The sequence below is a fragment of the Meleagris gallopavo genome, chromosome 5, assembly GCF_905368555.1.
Source record: "Meleagris gallopavo chromosome 5, MGAL_WU_HG_1.1, whole genome shotgun sequence".
In the NCBI taxonomy this organism is placed as follows: domain Eukaryota; kingdom Metazoa; phylum Chordata; class Aves; order Galliformes; family Phasianidae; genus Meleagris; species Meleagris gallopavo.
This window is the reverse complement of record NC_139408.1, coordinates 25,302,327-25,318,496: the sequence shown is the minus strand read 5'-3', so window position 1 is coordinate 25,318,496 and position 16,170 is coordinate 25,302,327. Positions and strand designations below refer to the sequence as shown.

The following is a 16,170-nucleotide window of genomic DNA, read 5'->3' as shown; positions in this document are numbered from 1 at the left end:
TGTAAGACCTTTTAACTTCTGAATATTCTGTAAATTTAAGATGCAAAACCAGAATTCACCCGTTCACATAAATTAAACATAGCAATGAACAAGTTTGGATAGTCTAGAAATGGCCACTAACATTTTGGTGCTAGCCTTTGATGACAGCTTTTTTGAACTCTTGAAAATGAAAACTTTAATCACTGGAACTGCAGTTGCACACACCACAGTACTTCAATCCAGCTTAACTCAAAGAGTTTTTGTAGGAAGCTTTTCCTTTCAAAGTACCTAGGAGGTCCCTGGAGCTGTGGCAATCTGTTAATGGCCATCACGGCTATGTGTACAGAGATTGTGAGAAGTGCATGTGACCACAACATGGAAGTGGTTTAAGAAACTAGAATGGAAAGCGTAAGCCTCTATCCTCACTGATCCCTATCAGGGTTACATTAAGTATTCAAGTATTTGCTATTTGCCTTGAATTTATCATGTTTGAGCAATTTTGATCAAGGCCAGAAAGCAAGTTCTCCCACCACAGCCTTCACAGACAGCATTCAATCACTTCCCCTTCCCTTTTATAAAACAAAAAGTCATCTGGAATATTTTTGCTGATCTCAGCTGGGGCAACACAGTACAGGGAACAAATAGCTTATGGCCTGTATGGTCAAATACCACATGCCATCAGTGAGGCTGCCACAGGTGAAGCAGTAGAGCTGTTCAATGTCTACCTGTTACCCCCTGGGCTTCCCTCTCCCCTTTGTTGCATCTCCATGTCAGTGCCAGATTCACTTTGCCCTTGTGCAGGAGGCTGTCCGGGATCCCACACACCCCTCCAAACTACGCTGCTGTCACACCACTGATCCTCTCAACTATGCCAAAGGTTTCCCTGTTCATCACACCTCACCTGGCAGAGCTATGGGCACAATTTAAAGCTATGATGACATATGTACAGTTACGTACTACCCACTGGGGAAGAAACATTAAGCCAAATGCTACTGTGGGAGAACTGTCAATACTGCACGACGAAGTACATCACCAAGTCAAACTTTGAAGCTCTTTCAACCTCTGATTAACCCTGCAAAACTCTGCAAAATGGGCCCGTGGTCTGAATAGCTTGATCTCATTACCAGGTTTTCATTTTAATGTCAATACTTCTATGCTAGGAATGATGAACTATATGGAAAAAAATAAAAACAAGAATGTCTCCAGAATTAAAACAACACTAAGCAATGAAGGGCCAAATTTAGCTTATTTCCATGCAGCAATTTGTCTTAAAATACACCATCATCTGTCAAAACGTGTTCCATTCACAGCTGTGTTATAGATCAGAATTATATTTAAAGAAAAGAAACATGTTTGTATAAGATAATTATGGATTTTTAAATCTGCTAAGTTTGAGTTAAAAGATAAAAAAGCACAATGAGAACTCCAGAGCTTCGAGGGCCATCTACCACAGGCCGACGCAGCCAGAAGACGCTGTGCGGGACTCACGCTAACGGGGCGGGCTGCCTCACATCAGCGCTGCCCTCGGAGCTCGGTCCCGTCCTCAGATCACTTCCGCCTGAAGCGCTACAGCATTTCTCTAACAACAGAAGCAAATTACCGGCTACTAAAATTTGGTTTTCTTCTCTTTTCCTCCCCAAACTTCCGAACTCCGCACAGTTTTACTGATGCGTTGCAGCGACCCCCCGTGCTGGTGGGAGCTGCCTCCGGGCCGAGCTGCGTGCCGGCCGGGACCACAGCCGAGCAGCCGGGAGGGAGCAGAGCAGGGCGACAGAGGGAATATCCGGCCCCTGTCTGCTCGGGACAAACAGCCACAACCAAAGGGGAAGGAGCACGTTCTCTCGCGTTGGGTGACAACGTTCTGCCTAGAGGATCTCAGCGATAAAAACGAACAACCTCCCCTGCTCCGCAGCATTCCGGAGGGACACATCCTGCTTCCTCACCCGACGCTGCCCACCGCCCGCTCCCTCCCCATCCGCAGCTCCGTCCTTCCCCGGCCCCTCGCAGCCGTCCGGCAGCGGCACGGCCACCCGCGCTCCCTTCACGATCCCCGCCGCACCTTTTGCTCAGAGGCCGGACCCGCACGGCCACCTTGACATTTGCCATGACTCGCCTTACGCCTTGCAGCCCCGCGCCCGCATCGCGCCCCCGGGCACGACCACCCAGCGCCCGTGCTGGAGCCGCCCCGTCCCGTGCAGCTTCGCCTCGCCCCGGGGCGGGGACACAGCGGGGCGGGGCCCGCACCGGCACTCCTCGCTTCGGCGGTAGGGAAAACTCCGGAGTGAGTCGGGGAAAACCCTGTCCTATACAGCTGTGGGGGCCGGCCTGGAAATTTTTGCCGTCCTTCCAGCAGTGAAACCGAGCATTTTTGGTGCTTATCTAAAAGCCAACCGGCGGTCGCTGCGCCTACCGTAAATCTGGCCGGATAAGGAGCCAGGAGCCGCCGCTCGTGCGTTGCTCCGCTACACGTGCACAGCTGCAGCGAGGGCTCGCGGCTCAGGCGCGAGCGCCGACACGCGACCGCTGCGGCACGAGGCCCGAGCGGCGGCGGTGCTGCGAGGGCAGCGGTGCTGCGGAGCACCGAGCAGCAGCAGGCTTTATTTTCAAGGATAAAACACTCTTGGTCTACTCCTTTGTACCTTTGATACATTTCTTTGTCAAGAAAGGTGCGGGCAATCCAGAACTCCAGTGTGCTTCGAGCACAAAGCATCCCACATTTGATTAACGTGGCAGGAATTTAAGGGAGATACTAAGGAATTGATTAACACTGAAGGAACGCTAAGCTTTTGAGCACTTGCAGTTGCTTTAGAAACTCCAACCTTTATGCATTTATTATAATAAATCTGGATTTATATTATTATACTATTATTTTATTATATTATCTAGATTTGTTGTAGTGCTTTAAAATACCCCATGGACTGCAATTGAAGGCAATCTATCAAACTGACAGAAGTTTTATGTTTAGAGTAATGTAAAAACCATCAAAACTTCAAAAAAAAATGATTTTAGAATATTGTCCTTGTCAGTTACCAATGTGACCATGGGGATGTGAGAGCACCAGGCACACCCACAGGAAAGACACAGGCTGCCCTGAGATATTCTGACAGGCAAAAAGAAACAATCTTCCCCCCAACCCACACCCATAAAAAAATAATCCAAACCCAGTGTGGTCATTCACTTGTACTCGTTGCATCTCAGAATATTGAAGATTGTGCTGTATCTGAATAGGCAACTACAGTACCTTTACACTAGATAATCCTTGCCATATAGACCATTTAAACAACCCTGCACTTTGTACTTTTATTATAATCACGAGATTGTGTTTCTTAAAATGCAGAAATCTAAATGAAAGGTGCCACAACACAGAAACCTGCCAGACTGAGGTTCTTCAGACTCAACGCTCTTCCCAACTCATGACCCTTCACAAATCCCTACAGACTGTGAATTGATGTACATTTCAATAGGTTTAATGACCTCATATGTCCATAGCTAATAGCATCAGCTAAATTCTACCATTTCCACAGTCTACTTTCCAATAATGGATAGAACAGAACAAGGAAATAGGTTCAACTTTTTGGATATGGGAAAATGTACATATTTATCTTTATTTAGAGGAATTATGATGAACAAAGTAACTAGAACTCTTCTCATCTATTTCTCAAAGTCTTAAATTACAATAGCTTTAACTTACCTGATGTAAACTATCACTGTAAGACAATTTGAGACGGGTTAAACCTGAGTTAAAGGCACTGGACTAAATGTCTGGATTGTTCAGTTTCTATTATCTCCCATCTCAGAAAAATGGAAGATACAGCTCTTCTGCAACTGTGCGGAAGGGCTTTTCTGAATCAGAAAGAACAGTCATGTGGGACTTTGTGCTCAGATTGCACAATGTCATATACCAAGTGATCACATGAAGACTCCATTAAGGCTTACAGGACTCAAACTCCAGCTTTGTTCTCAGATCTTATCTCTTGACATTCTGTTCCACTTTTTAACTGTCTTTTTAACTTCAGCCAGCTGCAACAGAAAGGAAAGCTAAAGGAAATTCAGCTACACCTGTATATTACATTAGAGAATTTTTAAGCTATACTTTGACATCATACCCTGTAGAATGATATGGCTCTCTGAAAATTTTAAGTATTTAATATTGGATAGACCAATTACAAGTAAATCCGATGAGAGTGTGTTCAACAAAGAGCCAAGTATTTCTTCCTTAATGCTACTTTCTTGATGCAGCTCCCAGATAAACTCGAGTGAAATTTGTGTGGTAATGAGCCACCTAGTGGCTACTTTGAGAAATTAAAGGGCTCCTTTGTAGAAACTGAAATCGGCAAGTTGTGCATACAGAGAATTCAGGTAACAGAGGCTGCAGCAGTAGAAATAAATACATCTGCAACATTTCCAATTCAATCCATGTCTCCAGGACGAAACTGGACATCCTCCAAAGACAACCAACCTTGATTTATAGATCTCCTGACAGTGATGTTTTACCAACACATCTTTCAACACATAAAAGTTATTCAGGTTGTGAACTGCAACCATCATCAACAACAACAACAAAGACATTAATACTTGTGGAAAATGAGTTGTATTCTAAGAAGGTCGCTGAAGACAGGGCAAGCAATAGAAGAGACTGAATAATACAGCTATAATAGAAATCTGGGTTATTAGAAAATTAGAAGAACTGCTACACATCACCAAGTCCATTCCTTGCTTTTCTAGTCAACGACATCATACCTCTAATAAGCTGTAACTTAAAACTAGTAAAATTTCTTGGTTGGAATCCTTAAGTGCCAATTTATGCTTCAATCAATGAGCATACAGGGGCTAGGCTAAATGGGATTATTGCGGTGGAAAAACAGTAAATGGAAAAAATGCTCACTGATTGGCTTGTAATAAACTCCACAAGGAGAGATCTCCAGAAAGAGATCCTTCCTCAGTGGCAGTCAGCACTTAAATGGGATCTAGGGGCTACCTTCTGGTAGTACAGGCGAATTGCCTTCACCTGTGCTCCTGCGGCTGGCTCACTGCTTGCCTCAGGTGGTCAATCAGAGGCTCAGGCCGTGGATGGATCAACAGTTCCCATACAGCTTCCACAGCATTTTGTATTTCTGTTTTGTTTTAAATGCAGAATTCCATAACAAAATAAAAACAAAGACTTAGATCTTGAAATCTAGTACTTTTATTGAAGTTTTATAACAACATACAAAATACAGTGTATTATCAACATACCTCTAAAAGGAATAGAGGTTCTATAGCCAACGTGAGAAATATACTAACAAATTTGCACTGAAGATAAAGGCTCCAAGAGACTGTCAACTATTTCAAAGGGGAACTCTCTAACAGTCCTCTCAGCAGTCTATCTACTTACCGCTCAGCCTTTTATCATCTGTTTTTGTTTTCAATTAGTTGGAAAACAGTGAATTACAATGTCAGAACATATATACAACTATCTACAAAATCCCTGTTAACTTAAGGCACAACTGTGTTGCAGTTTCCACAGGAGACTTGCATGGCAGTTCTTCAAGCAGTTATCTCACATGAAGAAAAACATCATTTGTTAGGTAGATAAGCCCAAGTCCAATTCAGCAGTATTGCAAATGCTGTCAGCATACACTTCTTTTTGCACTTCTCTCCACTGCAATATTTGCTCGGTCAGCTCTTCTAAGTCTGTCACCAGCACCTCTGTTTTTGTCAAAGCTATGTCCTGAAGCAGAAGAGGATAGGATTTAATCTCTACACATCCTATCAATCTAGTAGGAAACAAAAAGATGCTAGGCAACAAAACAGCACTGAATTCTTAATGCTGGAGGAGAAAACAGGCTCAATTATTATTATTATTTTTTTTTGCCACTCACCAGATTCTTCATGAAAGTTGGTACCTGAGGGATCGTTTTTACAGTCTGCAAATGGTTTTCCAACTTCTCAATGAAAGTCACAGCCTCAGTCAACAACTCCACTACATACCTGTAGCCAAAAATGTATTCTGAAGTCATGCAAAACAATGCAGGATTTAATACTTGCAAAGTCTTAACTCTTTCCCCTGTGGGTTTTCTTAGTCCTCTTCTCCAGTTTTATTTGAGTTCCTAGTCATCTAATTAACTTCTGTGCAATTACAATTCTTCTGTGACTCTCAGCAACATGTAAGGCAGGAGTTACAGAAGTAAGTATGCACTTCAGTAACTGGACTAGATTTTCAGACCATGAGAAGGAAGACTAGTTTTAAACATGTAGTATTTAAATCTGAGAATCATCCACACATTTATTCTGCGTAAGTCATAATGGAAAAACACCAAAGCTGAAATAGTATTCTTACCTATGCAGAAGCATAATGAATCGAGCATTTTACACACTCATTTGAAAATACATATTTTTCATTGTGTAACATAAAGAAGACAAATCAACTAAGCAAACTGTCACAAAAAATAATTATCACTACTGTTTCATGAATTTAGAGTTAATAGAATTTTAGCTTTTAGCTTTGGTCCTGCTATCATTTTACCTCTTACTGATGTGAATTAAAGTATATGATGTTTACTGCCTATGAATTATGATTAATTTTGACTCAATCAAACAAATAAGTATTATTTTTTATATGCCTACTTGTGGAAATCAGCCTTAATAGGCAGCATCTCTTGACATATGGGCTTAATCAGCCTCTGCCTAAGTCTTCTCTTCTCTTTCAGTACTGCTTCCAAGTGTCTGCTCACATCTTGCAATATCTGGTATTTTTTACCTACAAAATAAAATTGCAAAGTTGAAACTACTGTTCTGCTAGAATAAGAGCAAAATTTCTTCAGCAGGAAGGCAGAAAAGAATGTCTGAGCTATTGCTCAAGACAATTTACAGTCAAGAAACATATCATTACTCCAAGCTATTTGTGCTGGATTGTATAGAATTTAACATCAATGCTCACCTTGAAGAAAGTTGTACATTCTTTTTAGAGATACAGCTTTATAACTGCTTTGTATTTTATGTAACTCTAAGTAAACCCACTTCTTAACCTATACCATAGGATAGCAAATTTACTTGTAGCAAATGTACTTCACTATCAAAACACATTATTAGCAAACTAGAATCTTTTTAAGCATCCATCAAGACAAAATGGAAAAAGCAAGAAAAATAAAAGAAATTAATCCTTATGCTCCCAAGAAAAACTAAAAAACAAATAAACAAAAAACCTTAAATAAATAAGCAAACAAACAAATAGATAAGGTAATTCTAGGGGCCTGCAGATGGAGCATAAATGCATGCATCAGGTTACTGGAAAATCAGCAAAGCAGCACACAAATTAACAGAAAGAAAACAAATTACTGATGATTTCGGAACTCCCAACGCTCAACTGAATTTGGGAAGCTGAAGACACATAGACACACATGACTACAAGTAGACATACATACATATATATTGTATATATATTAAGCCATTTTGATGAGATTCAAATATTATGCAAGCATTCTTCTGGAGGAAGTTAACAAAACACCTGTCACCTTTAACAAACTATGCAGTGAAAACAGCTGCTGTCTCTTCTAGAAGCATGATGAGCACTAAGTAGTCAGGTGAAACAGTCTGCTAATACGCACCTTTAACACTCTAGATGTTTTTACAGTACAACCACACTTACTTAAATAAAAAGGATGAACTATGTCTGCTGTTTCCAGCTCCAATTGCAGAAGTTCAGTTTCCAGTTTCTTCTACAACAACAAAAATCAAATAAAAATGCGTCTTAAACATACTTATTTTTTGCCTCTCTTTAGGTGGGAAGAAGAAAGGGAGGGAGGATTAAGAAGGAGGATGGTGCAAGTGTAAGAGAGTAAAAGTTTGATCACATGCATGACAGCATGCTATCAAGCTCTCTCAAGTTTTAGATTCTATTTTTGATGAATAGGAAGACAGTTTAAAAAGAACAAACCAAACACCACCAGCACACAAAGACAAGAAAATCACTATTTGGTGATATATTGGGAACTTCTGCTTCAAAAGACAGATTCTGCAACTCATTCCTAAAACACAGATTCTTACAAGTCCTACAAAGCAGTCCCATAATCCATATCCTGCTCAAGAACCTCATAGCCCAAGCTTTCTCCTTTTGGAGAAGACAGTTCTGTGATTTTGATTGTCTTAAGCTGAGAGAGAACCTCTCAGGAGAATCTTAGCTTTAATTATTTTTAACAATAAATGAGCAAAAAGCAACAGGTATCTTCCCACGGCAGAAAATTTAGGTCATTTTGGCTAGACAGGAAAAGACTGAAGAAAGTACAGAACAGAATGATATAGTCTTTCAGGACACAGAACTGTTCCTTTGCAAGTAAGGACAAAAATTATTGTTTCATTCACAGCGTACTGAACATTTGTCAGAGAGAGTACTTTGTAAGCATAACCTTTCAGCAACAGAGGCTACATAGCCACTCTATTAGGAGCTGAAAGTGTCCCTTCTTTCTGCCAGTCATACGGGGTGATGCCAGCTAATTCATTCTCCAAAAAGTTAAAAGCTGTTTGTCACACTTTTGCAGTAGCTGCTGGAGTTTACACTGACACAATTCAATAGACACAGTTTGCATACCAGCAAGCAAATGCTCAGAGAACATCACCATAAAATACAAATCAATAGACAACTCAGGCAGTAGGAAGTGACTAAGGTTACCTCTTGCTAACCAAGAAGATGGTCCAGTTGCCTATAAAGAAACATATTTTTGGGGAATGTAAATGACCTATGCACTCTTGTTTGTTCTTCAGTTCCTACAGAAAGGTAACACCTCAGCCAAAGACACAAACTGCTACATCTTTCCAGTTACACTGAAAACTTATTTCAGCATTTCACTCTTTGTTTTATGACAAGTAAGCCTCCAGAACACACACGTTTGACAGTGGCACACTGCAGTCTGATGCCTCATTAGTGACATGTATTATTTGTACATATGAGGTGCTGAGCGCGTGTTGACAGAAGCAGAGGCAGTATGTACCTCATTGATTTCTGCTTGAATCTTTGCCATTTTTTCCTTCTCTGAAAACCTCACAAAGCAATCGAATTCTTCACAGGCTAAATCCAACGTCTCCTGTGAAAGGAATGCAACATGAAAAGGCACGGTCAGTGGCACAAAGGCAAATTCTCAATATTGACTTTTAATAGTCTAAACTTACCGTTAGCCTATCACTCTGAGTGACAGAGTTAATTTCTTCTAAACAACTAATAAAACACAAGCGTTACTTTGGGAACATCAGCACAAGCTAAAAAAAAAAAACCCAAATCATGAAGGATTGTTCTGAGGGCACTCCCTAAGGTATTGGCTCGCTTTGAACGCCTCCGGGGATGGGGCACCAAGGCTCTGCGGGCAGCCGTGCCAGCGCCTCACCGCCCCCTGAGCGGAAGATCCTCCCTTTTAGCTGCAGCGTTGCTGGCGGGAGCTCCGCGCGGCCCCGCGCCGTACCTGGCTCACGAAGCCCTCCGCCACGCACTTCTCCAGCACGGCCGCGACCTCCGTGGGCTCCTCCGACTCCCAGGGGCAGGGGCCACGGCCGACCGGTTCGACGCTCCGCCCGTAGCTCTGCCTCAGCCTGCCGCAGGCCCGCCGTGCCTGTCGGCGGGGCCCGGGACTGGCGGGCACCGTTGCTGCGGAAACCAAACGGCGGCGCTCCGCCATCCTGGGCGACCCGGAAGGGCAGGCGGGGAGGGCGGGCGGCGGGCCGCCGCCACGGCGGCTGTGACGGCGGGCTGACAGGGTTCCGCTTCCGGAGGAGCCGGTAAGGGCTCCCGGCGCTCCGGGTCTCGAAGGGAGGAGGAGAGCGCGACGAGAGGGCGGCTTCGGCGTGAGCCACCGCCGCGGGTGCAGCGACCGCCGGACTGCGTCAGGCTCGGTACGAAGCTGCGTCGGGGCTCCCCGCGTCGCTTTTGGCGCCTGGCGGAGCTGCGGCCTGCGGCTCTGTGCGGGCTGTGAGCTGCGGGAGGTGGGCGTCAGAAAAATTTTGCTTTATGATGCAGAATTTGGGTCGTGCTCCTCCATCGCAGAATAAGAGAATCTGTCTGAAAGCACTGCTCGGACTCCATACACTCGAAGCGTTAGGATGGGAAACAGTGCATTGAAAGCCCATCTGGAAACAGCACAGAAGACCGGTGTGTTCCAGCTGACGGGAAAGGGACTCACAGAGGTAACGTACCTGTAAGGACATGTGACCGTTTGTCGGTGGGACTGACACTTCTGAGGAGGAATTCCCACTTAGGTGTGGTCATAATGCACCGCATAAGTGTATTTCTCATAAATAGGGATGAATAATGTTATCAGAAGAATGTTCTCTTCTCAGCAGAGCAGATTTTTGCTTGCACTGTCTTCTGGTTGAGGATTTGCCTGTCAGGACACTTGCAGGCTTTTGATCTCATGCTTAAAAGTGAACATACCCTAAAGAACTAGTGGATACAGCATTGTGCTGTTTAAAAAAAAAAAAAAAAAAGTACGAAAAAGGCTTGGAACTTCAGGAAAAAATGTAATTTTACAACTGCATTGTTATCTAGAAAGATGCTCCACAATTTTTCATGCTTAGATGTTTGTGCTGCATTTAACTGTAGCCTGTACAGGATGTTCACGTGGCTGCAAGCATCTTGGATTTCAGTATATAGAAATCATCTTGACTTTGACTTAATGGCAGAAAAACAAAGAATACCATGGGACTATAAATCTGCTGAGAATTCTCAGAATAGCCAAAATTCAAAGCCGAAAATATATGCAGTAAAGAAATTTGTCAACTACTTTCCACACTATGATGTCTGGACATTGTGATACATATTACAGGATGTAATAGCAATATATGGTTTTCACTTAAAGTTTTAAAGCTTATCATTTGAACACTTGACGCTGTATCAACTGTTTAGACAGTGTATCTTTTTGCTTTATCCTAGTTTCCTGAAGACCTACAGAAGCTAACAAGCAACTTAAGGACAATAGATTTGTCGAACAACAAAATAGAGCTCTTGCCACCACTCATTGGAAAATTTTCTCTTTTGAAGAGCCTTGTTCTAAACAACAACAAACTGAGTATGCCTGCTAATTAATATCTCCACAGATTTTTAAAGTAGTACCTGACTTCTCTGATCAGAAACTAAATGTAATGATTTAACTCTCACAGGATGTAAATGGGAAGCTTAGTCACATAAACTGAAATCTTTGGAATTCATGTACAGGAAAAAAATCAAACCATAAATTCTGCAGTTCTAGTTGCCAACTTAGTTGTATTATCAGTTTTACAATAACACGTAAGTACAAAAACTGTATAGTTTCTGTACTGTGACTTGTCTGATCTGAAAGTTTAAAAGTGTCAGGTAGTTTAGTATTTGCTTAGAAAACAGGCGCTGAACATGGCCTGTAGAGAATGTTGTTGGCCACCGATTAGTTGTTGCTGCTTCTTTTGGACAAATGTGAGTGGAAGTTCAATAAAGTTCAGGATATGTTTATGCTAGGAGAGATGCCGTCTTTTGGATGATAAACAAAATCTTTGCCACTTTCTGGAAAAATTAGGCTGAAGTGAAGAAGCCAGCTATTTTTTGTCTGTTCATTGTGTATTAACTGCCTTTTTGAAAAACAAATGTAATTTACAAACCTCTTTGTTTCTGTAGTGCACTCAGGAGTGTTACAGGTTAGATGCATGTGGACAGAACAAGGGTGAACTTTAGCAGTGCTTACCTGTTGAGGCTTCTCTGCTAGTCTGATATAGTACAGCTTATCTGAGAATTTACTGTTGAGTGAGTTGAGCGATACCTTTAAATGCCTGCAGCAGACATGAGGTTATGAACTGTGTGGTAGATGAAATGTCATAGAATACATTAGCAAATTGGCTGGTAGAGAGTATAATTCATAGCATTCAATCCTCAGAGCAGCGTTTTCAGCTCATGGGTTGAAGGTCTGTCTTGTCTGGAGATTATTTTTAAGATATTTTTAGAAGATGTTTAGAAAGCACATCTTGTTAGCGAGTTTAAGTTTCTGTGCAGGGATCTGTGCTTTCACTGGAAAACGTGAAAGAATCCTGTGGGAAATTACTGTAATAAACCAGTCTTTTTCATGCAGAAATTTGACATAAGTGGTTATAGAAGTTTACTGTTCATTTTTTAGTTCATCTCTTTGTTGTGTGATTTATTTCTAGCTGCTCTACCTGAGGAGCTGTGTAGACTGAAAAAACTGGAAACACTGCATTTGAATGGCAATCACTTGAGGCAGCTACCAGCTGCATTCGGACAACTTTCAGCTCTCAAAACTTTGAGTCTTTCTGGGAACCAGCTTCGGACTGTGCCTACACAACTTTGTGGTCTTCGCCACTTGGACGTGGTGGATCTTTCCAAAAACCAGATCCAAAATGTACCTGACAGTGTGGGAGAACTGCAGGCCATTGAACTCAATTTGAATCAGAACCAGGTCTGGTAATAGATGTTATAGGCATGTGGATGTGGGACATGGTTGTTTACATTAGACATAGTTTGTCCATAGACCATAGGCTGACACCATCAAAACTTTAGAGCTAAAAGATGCATCTCTTCTACACAGAAGAAATGAGGCATCATACAATTTGTATACTAATACATTCAACTGACTGATTTTAACAGCTAACATATTCTGAATTTAATTATATAGAAAATATTTGAACAGATATTGATAGGAATCTGCCTATTATTATAGAAGAATATAAGTTTCTTGGCTTTCTTTGAACATTATTATTGCGGCTTATGTACTGCTAATTAGTCATTGTTAATGTAATCTATATTCACAAAATGATATTTCTTCCATACTAGTCTGAAGCAGAGACCACTTGAAGTAATCATGGATAGCTAACATTCTAATCCCATTTTCTACCAGATTTCCCAGATCTCAGTGCAGATCTCACACTGTCCACGTCTCAAAGTCTTGCGTTTAGAAGAAAATTGTCTAGAACTTAGCATGCTTCCTCAGAGTATCCTCAGTGATTCCCAGATCTCACTGCTTGCAGTTGAAGGCAACCTCTTTGAAATCAAGAAACTCAGAGAACTGGAGGGTTATGACAAGGTTTGTATATAAACATACTTTTTTTTCTTTTTAAGAAGCCTCTGAATTCTTTACATATGACTGCAGAATGACTGGAAGCATCAATAACTGTTTAATATCAGTTCACCCTTAACCCTTCAGTTTGACTTCAGCATTTGTAATGTTTCTCATTCTAGAGTATCAATCCACTACAACAGATGATAGAAAAAGGTAAGCTTTAATTAAGTGCTGTTTAAATGTCTTTTTTGTTTTTCTTTGTAGTACATGGAACGATTTACAGCTACAAAGAAGAAGTTTGCGTGATTTTGTTCTGGTTGTGTGTATCCCTGGTAAGAAGTTAGTGACTGAGTCACCCACTTCACTGACGTAAACCAAGACTGATAAAGGAGATCAGAGTATCCTCTCTATTAGTTGTATACAGTCGGTAAGACCACATTGAATAAACTGGAACTAGAGAGCACGGGTATTGTACTGATGAACCTGCCTAGGGGCCAGTTTTCTTTTTGAGCCGCTACAACTTTTAACACAGTACACATTCTCTGTTGCCAGGGCTCGTTCTTCCATAGAGAAGGGGAAAGAGTATTCCAAATTTGCCAGTTTCCCTTTGTCAGGAAGCTGCTGATTGATTTTGAAGAGAATTATTTCTCCTGGAATCACTTTCCATGATAGTACATGAAAGTTTTGCTTTCAAAGCAGATTCAAAACGTTGTATATTTTGCAGTAAGCTCTTCTACAGTGAATTCTTCTACAGAGAACTTCCACAGATGATGTTTTAGTTCTTAACTTATGCAAGTTTTTCTATGAAGCACAGATAGTTATAGCCAAATTAATTTTTATTAACTGCCTCTAGTAAACAAATCATGACTTGAGCATTCTTCATTCATACTTTTCTGTATGGACTTTCTTTTCCCATAAGCAAGAATTGCACTACAGTCCTCTACTGCTTGAGCTATGTCAAATAAAAATGAAGTTCACCTTTAGTGTATTCAGTAAAAATGTATACTGCTGGAAAATATAATATCCTTGCACTGACTCTTAGTGAAAGTCTTAGCTGTCTCCCTACTGCTGCTGCCTTAGTACCAAAAGCACCTAGACAGAACTGAAGATGTATGCAATTATTTAACTTATACTAAAGAAGGTGTACTTGTTTATTTTAGTAAATTGTTTTCAAAAACTCATTTCAAGCTTATTTGGTGTACCTGCTGCTGTTATCACTTTAACCAGTAATACCAAGCTGTCACTACAAGCCACCACTTCAGATACACTGTTTCATTAGTTGCTGTTAACATTTGTACTTCAATCCTTTGAAATAGCAGAGAAGTCAAGTAAGTCAACACTTAAGTAGCAAATAAGTTAACAAGGCGTTAACACAAAACAGTGAAGTAGGAACTGTACTAGGTGCATTTCTTAGCAAATGAACATGGATGCACCTCTTCTTAATGAGACGGTCTTCCAGTCTCACTACATATAGTAATTATTGTTTTATGCATAACCTTTCATACTCGTGGTAAGAAAGGCATTTAGACATCCAACTCCTTGAAGTTGCAGGTGTGAAAATTACACGTAGTCAGTGTGTTTTGCCATCTGCAACTAAGGAAAATGAAGTGACCTCTGTGCCAGTGTTTTTCCTCAATATACTACTGATCATAATTATAGTTACTGTTTATTTTATAAGATGCTTAGCATTATTGAGTTCCCTGGTCCCATTGAAGTCTTATTTCATTCTTACACTGCAATATTTTTTACAGTATTTCAGAGGACATCAATTCATGATTTAAAGGATGGGTATGATCCATCATTAAACAGGTGTCATGACCTGCAAGTTCCCCAGACTATGAGTGCATAAAGATTGCAATGGTAGACTTAGAGAATTCTATAATATGCAAGGACAGGTGTTTTATTTCTTACTTTTTAATTACTGAATACTACTATTTACCACCACTAAAGCAAGTAATTAATCATGAGTACACACTTCTAAGCACACATGTTATTTCAAGCATTACCAGTCTACTGTAATACTTGCCAAACTGCTTTCAGTACTGAGGGTAGCTGATGAGGGACAAAGTTTCACTTCAGAGATGATCTGCACTGTAGAGTCCAGAGTCAGCCAGGTGTTCAAACTCCAAGGTCTTGTCTATCCCTTAGATCTCAAATAGAGAAGTTCTCTCAGGGGAGTCATCAGAAAGAAGTTCCATTTTGAGTAGACAGCAAGTTATTTTTGGTTGGTAGGGATACAACTACCTGCCATTGCTAGCTTTTGTTCTCCTACTCCTGGGAGTTTTTAACTCCCAAAGCTTCTCCTCCCCCCTGCCTTTAATCAACAACAACAAAAAACACAATACCATTCTCTGATTGATTTCCATTTTTTACTTGTTCTTAGTTTGTTTTTATACTTCTCAGAGCTATCTCAGATGTCTCAGGTTCTCAGGTACCTAGAGAGATCAAGGATGGTACAGATTCTTGAGCTAGTAGTTCCGTGTCTGGCAGACATCTTTTGTTAGTATTGCTGCCATTATAACCAGGTTGCCGACAGCAAGCATCAGTCTACACTTAAGGACTTCCCCATTCCAAGTGCTATCTTAAACAAGAAGTAGCTGACAGGAAAACAGTGTTTACTATACTGCTTTGTTTTGCATGTCGTGTTTTGCAAGGCAAGGCAATCAGAAACTTGTTCGTCTGTATTAAACTCCACAGATTGCAACTTGTGGAAGTTTAACAGTGAATAGGTTAAGCCTCAAACTTGTTTCAAGTTCAGCTCCTTTCAGCTGATACCTGAAATCCAATTTGAAGCAGTAGCTTTCTTCCTACAGACTTGCAGTGCTTGAGACACCTACAGACTAAACTCCCCTCATTTTAGTAGATGTCCCAATGCATGGGACAGGAGCAACTGACCTAATAGTACAGTGGGATAATTTGTCATTAGTATCATGCACTTTGCAATACTATGCTGCAGGTTTGAGTGTTTTTTTTTTTTTTTAACTGAAAATACTTGTGCTCAGGCATGTTGCTCCTCTTAAGCTTAAGTGTTGTTTATCAGCATTCTTAGTCTATTCAAAGATATGTATGCAAGAACAGAAAGTAATAGGTATTAGGAAACAGAAGAGCAGCAGAATATTTGAAAAAGTGACAGTTGGTACTGCCATAAAATAATCTCAGTGGTTTTAGAAATATTTGGAAACGTTTATGT

The 16,170-nt window shown here is 41.0% G+C and overlaps 3 protein-coding genes across 4 annotated transcripts in view; 1 reads left to right on the top strand and 2 right to left on the bottom strand.

The window, feature by feature from the left end:
• STARD9 (StAR related lipid transfer domain containing 9) overlaps positions 1-2,265 on the bottom strand; it is a 95,964-nt gene extending 93,699 nt beyond the window's left edge. Inside the window, exon 1 of the mRNA XM_031553545.2 lies at positions 2,039-2,265. Within this exon, the coding sequence (XP_031409405.2) occupies positions 2,039-2,085 (47 nt within the window). The 5' untranslated portion in view covers positions 2,086-2,265. The remainder of the gene's footprint in view (positions 1-2,038) is intronic.
• Positions 2,266-5,148: 2,883 nt separating this feature from the next.
• HAUS2 (HAUS augmin like complex subunit 2) lies at positions 5,149-9,623 on the bottom strand. The gene is made up of 6 exons (XM_010711563.3): positions 9,411-9,623; positions 8,946-9,038; positions 7,607-7,676; positions 6,586-6,718; positions 5,841-5,949; positions 5,149-5,689 (listed from the first exon to the last, which is right to left on the bottom strand). The coding sequence occupies exons 1-6, from the start codon at positions 9,621-9,623 to the stop codon at positions 5,543-5,545; spliced, it is 765 nt and encodes a 254-aa protein (XP_010709865.2). The 3' UTR covers positions 5,149-5,542.
• A 72-nt stretch (positions 9,624-9,695) lies between these two features.
• Positions 9,696-14,161, top strand: LRRC57 (leucine rich repeat containing 57). Of its 2 annotated transcripts, none has more exons than XM_085224848.1 (6): positions 9,696-9,837; positions 9,989-10,128; positions 10,874-11,009; positions 12,112-12,380; positions 12,819-13,004; positions 13,245-14,161. In XM_085224848.1, the coding sequence occupies exons 2-6, from the start codon at positions 10,045-10,047 to the stop codon at positions 13,284-13,286; spliced, it is 717 nt and encodes a 238-aa protein (XP_085080974.1). In that variant the 5' UTR covers positions 9,696-9,837; positions 9,989-10,044; the 3' UTR covers positions 13,287-14,161. The 2 variants fall into 2 exon arrangements, with proteins under 2 accessions (XP_085080974.1, XP_085080973.1); XM_085224847.1 differs by having other exon boundaries at positions 9,697-9,837; positions 9,962-10,128.
• The last annotated feature ends 2,009 nt before the right edge of the window (positions 14,162-16,170 follow it).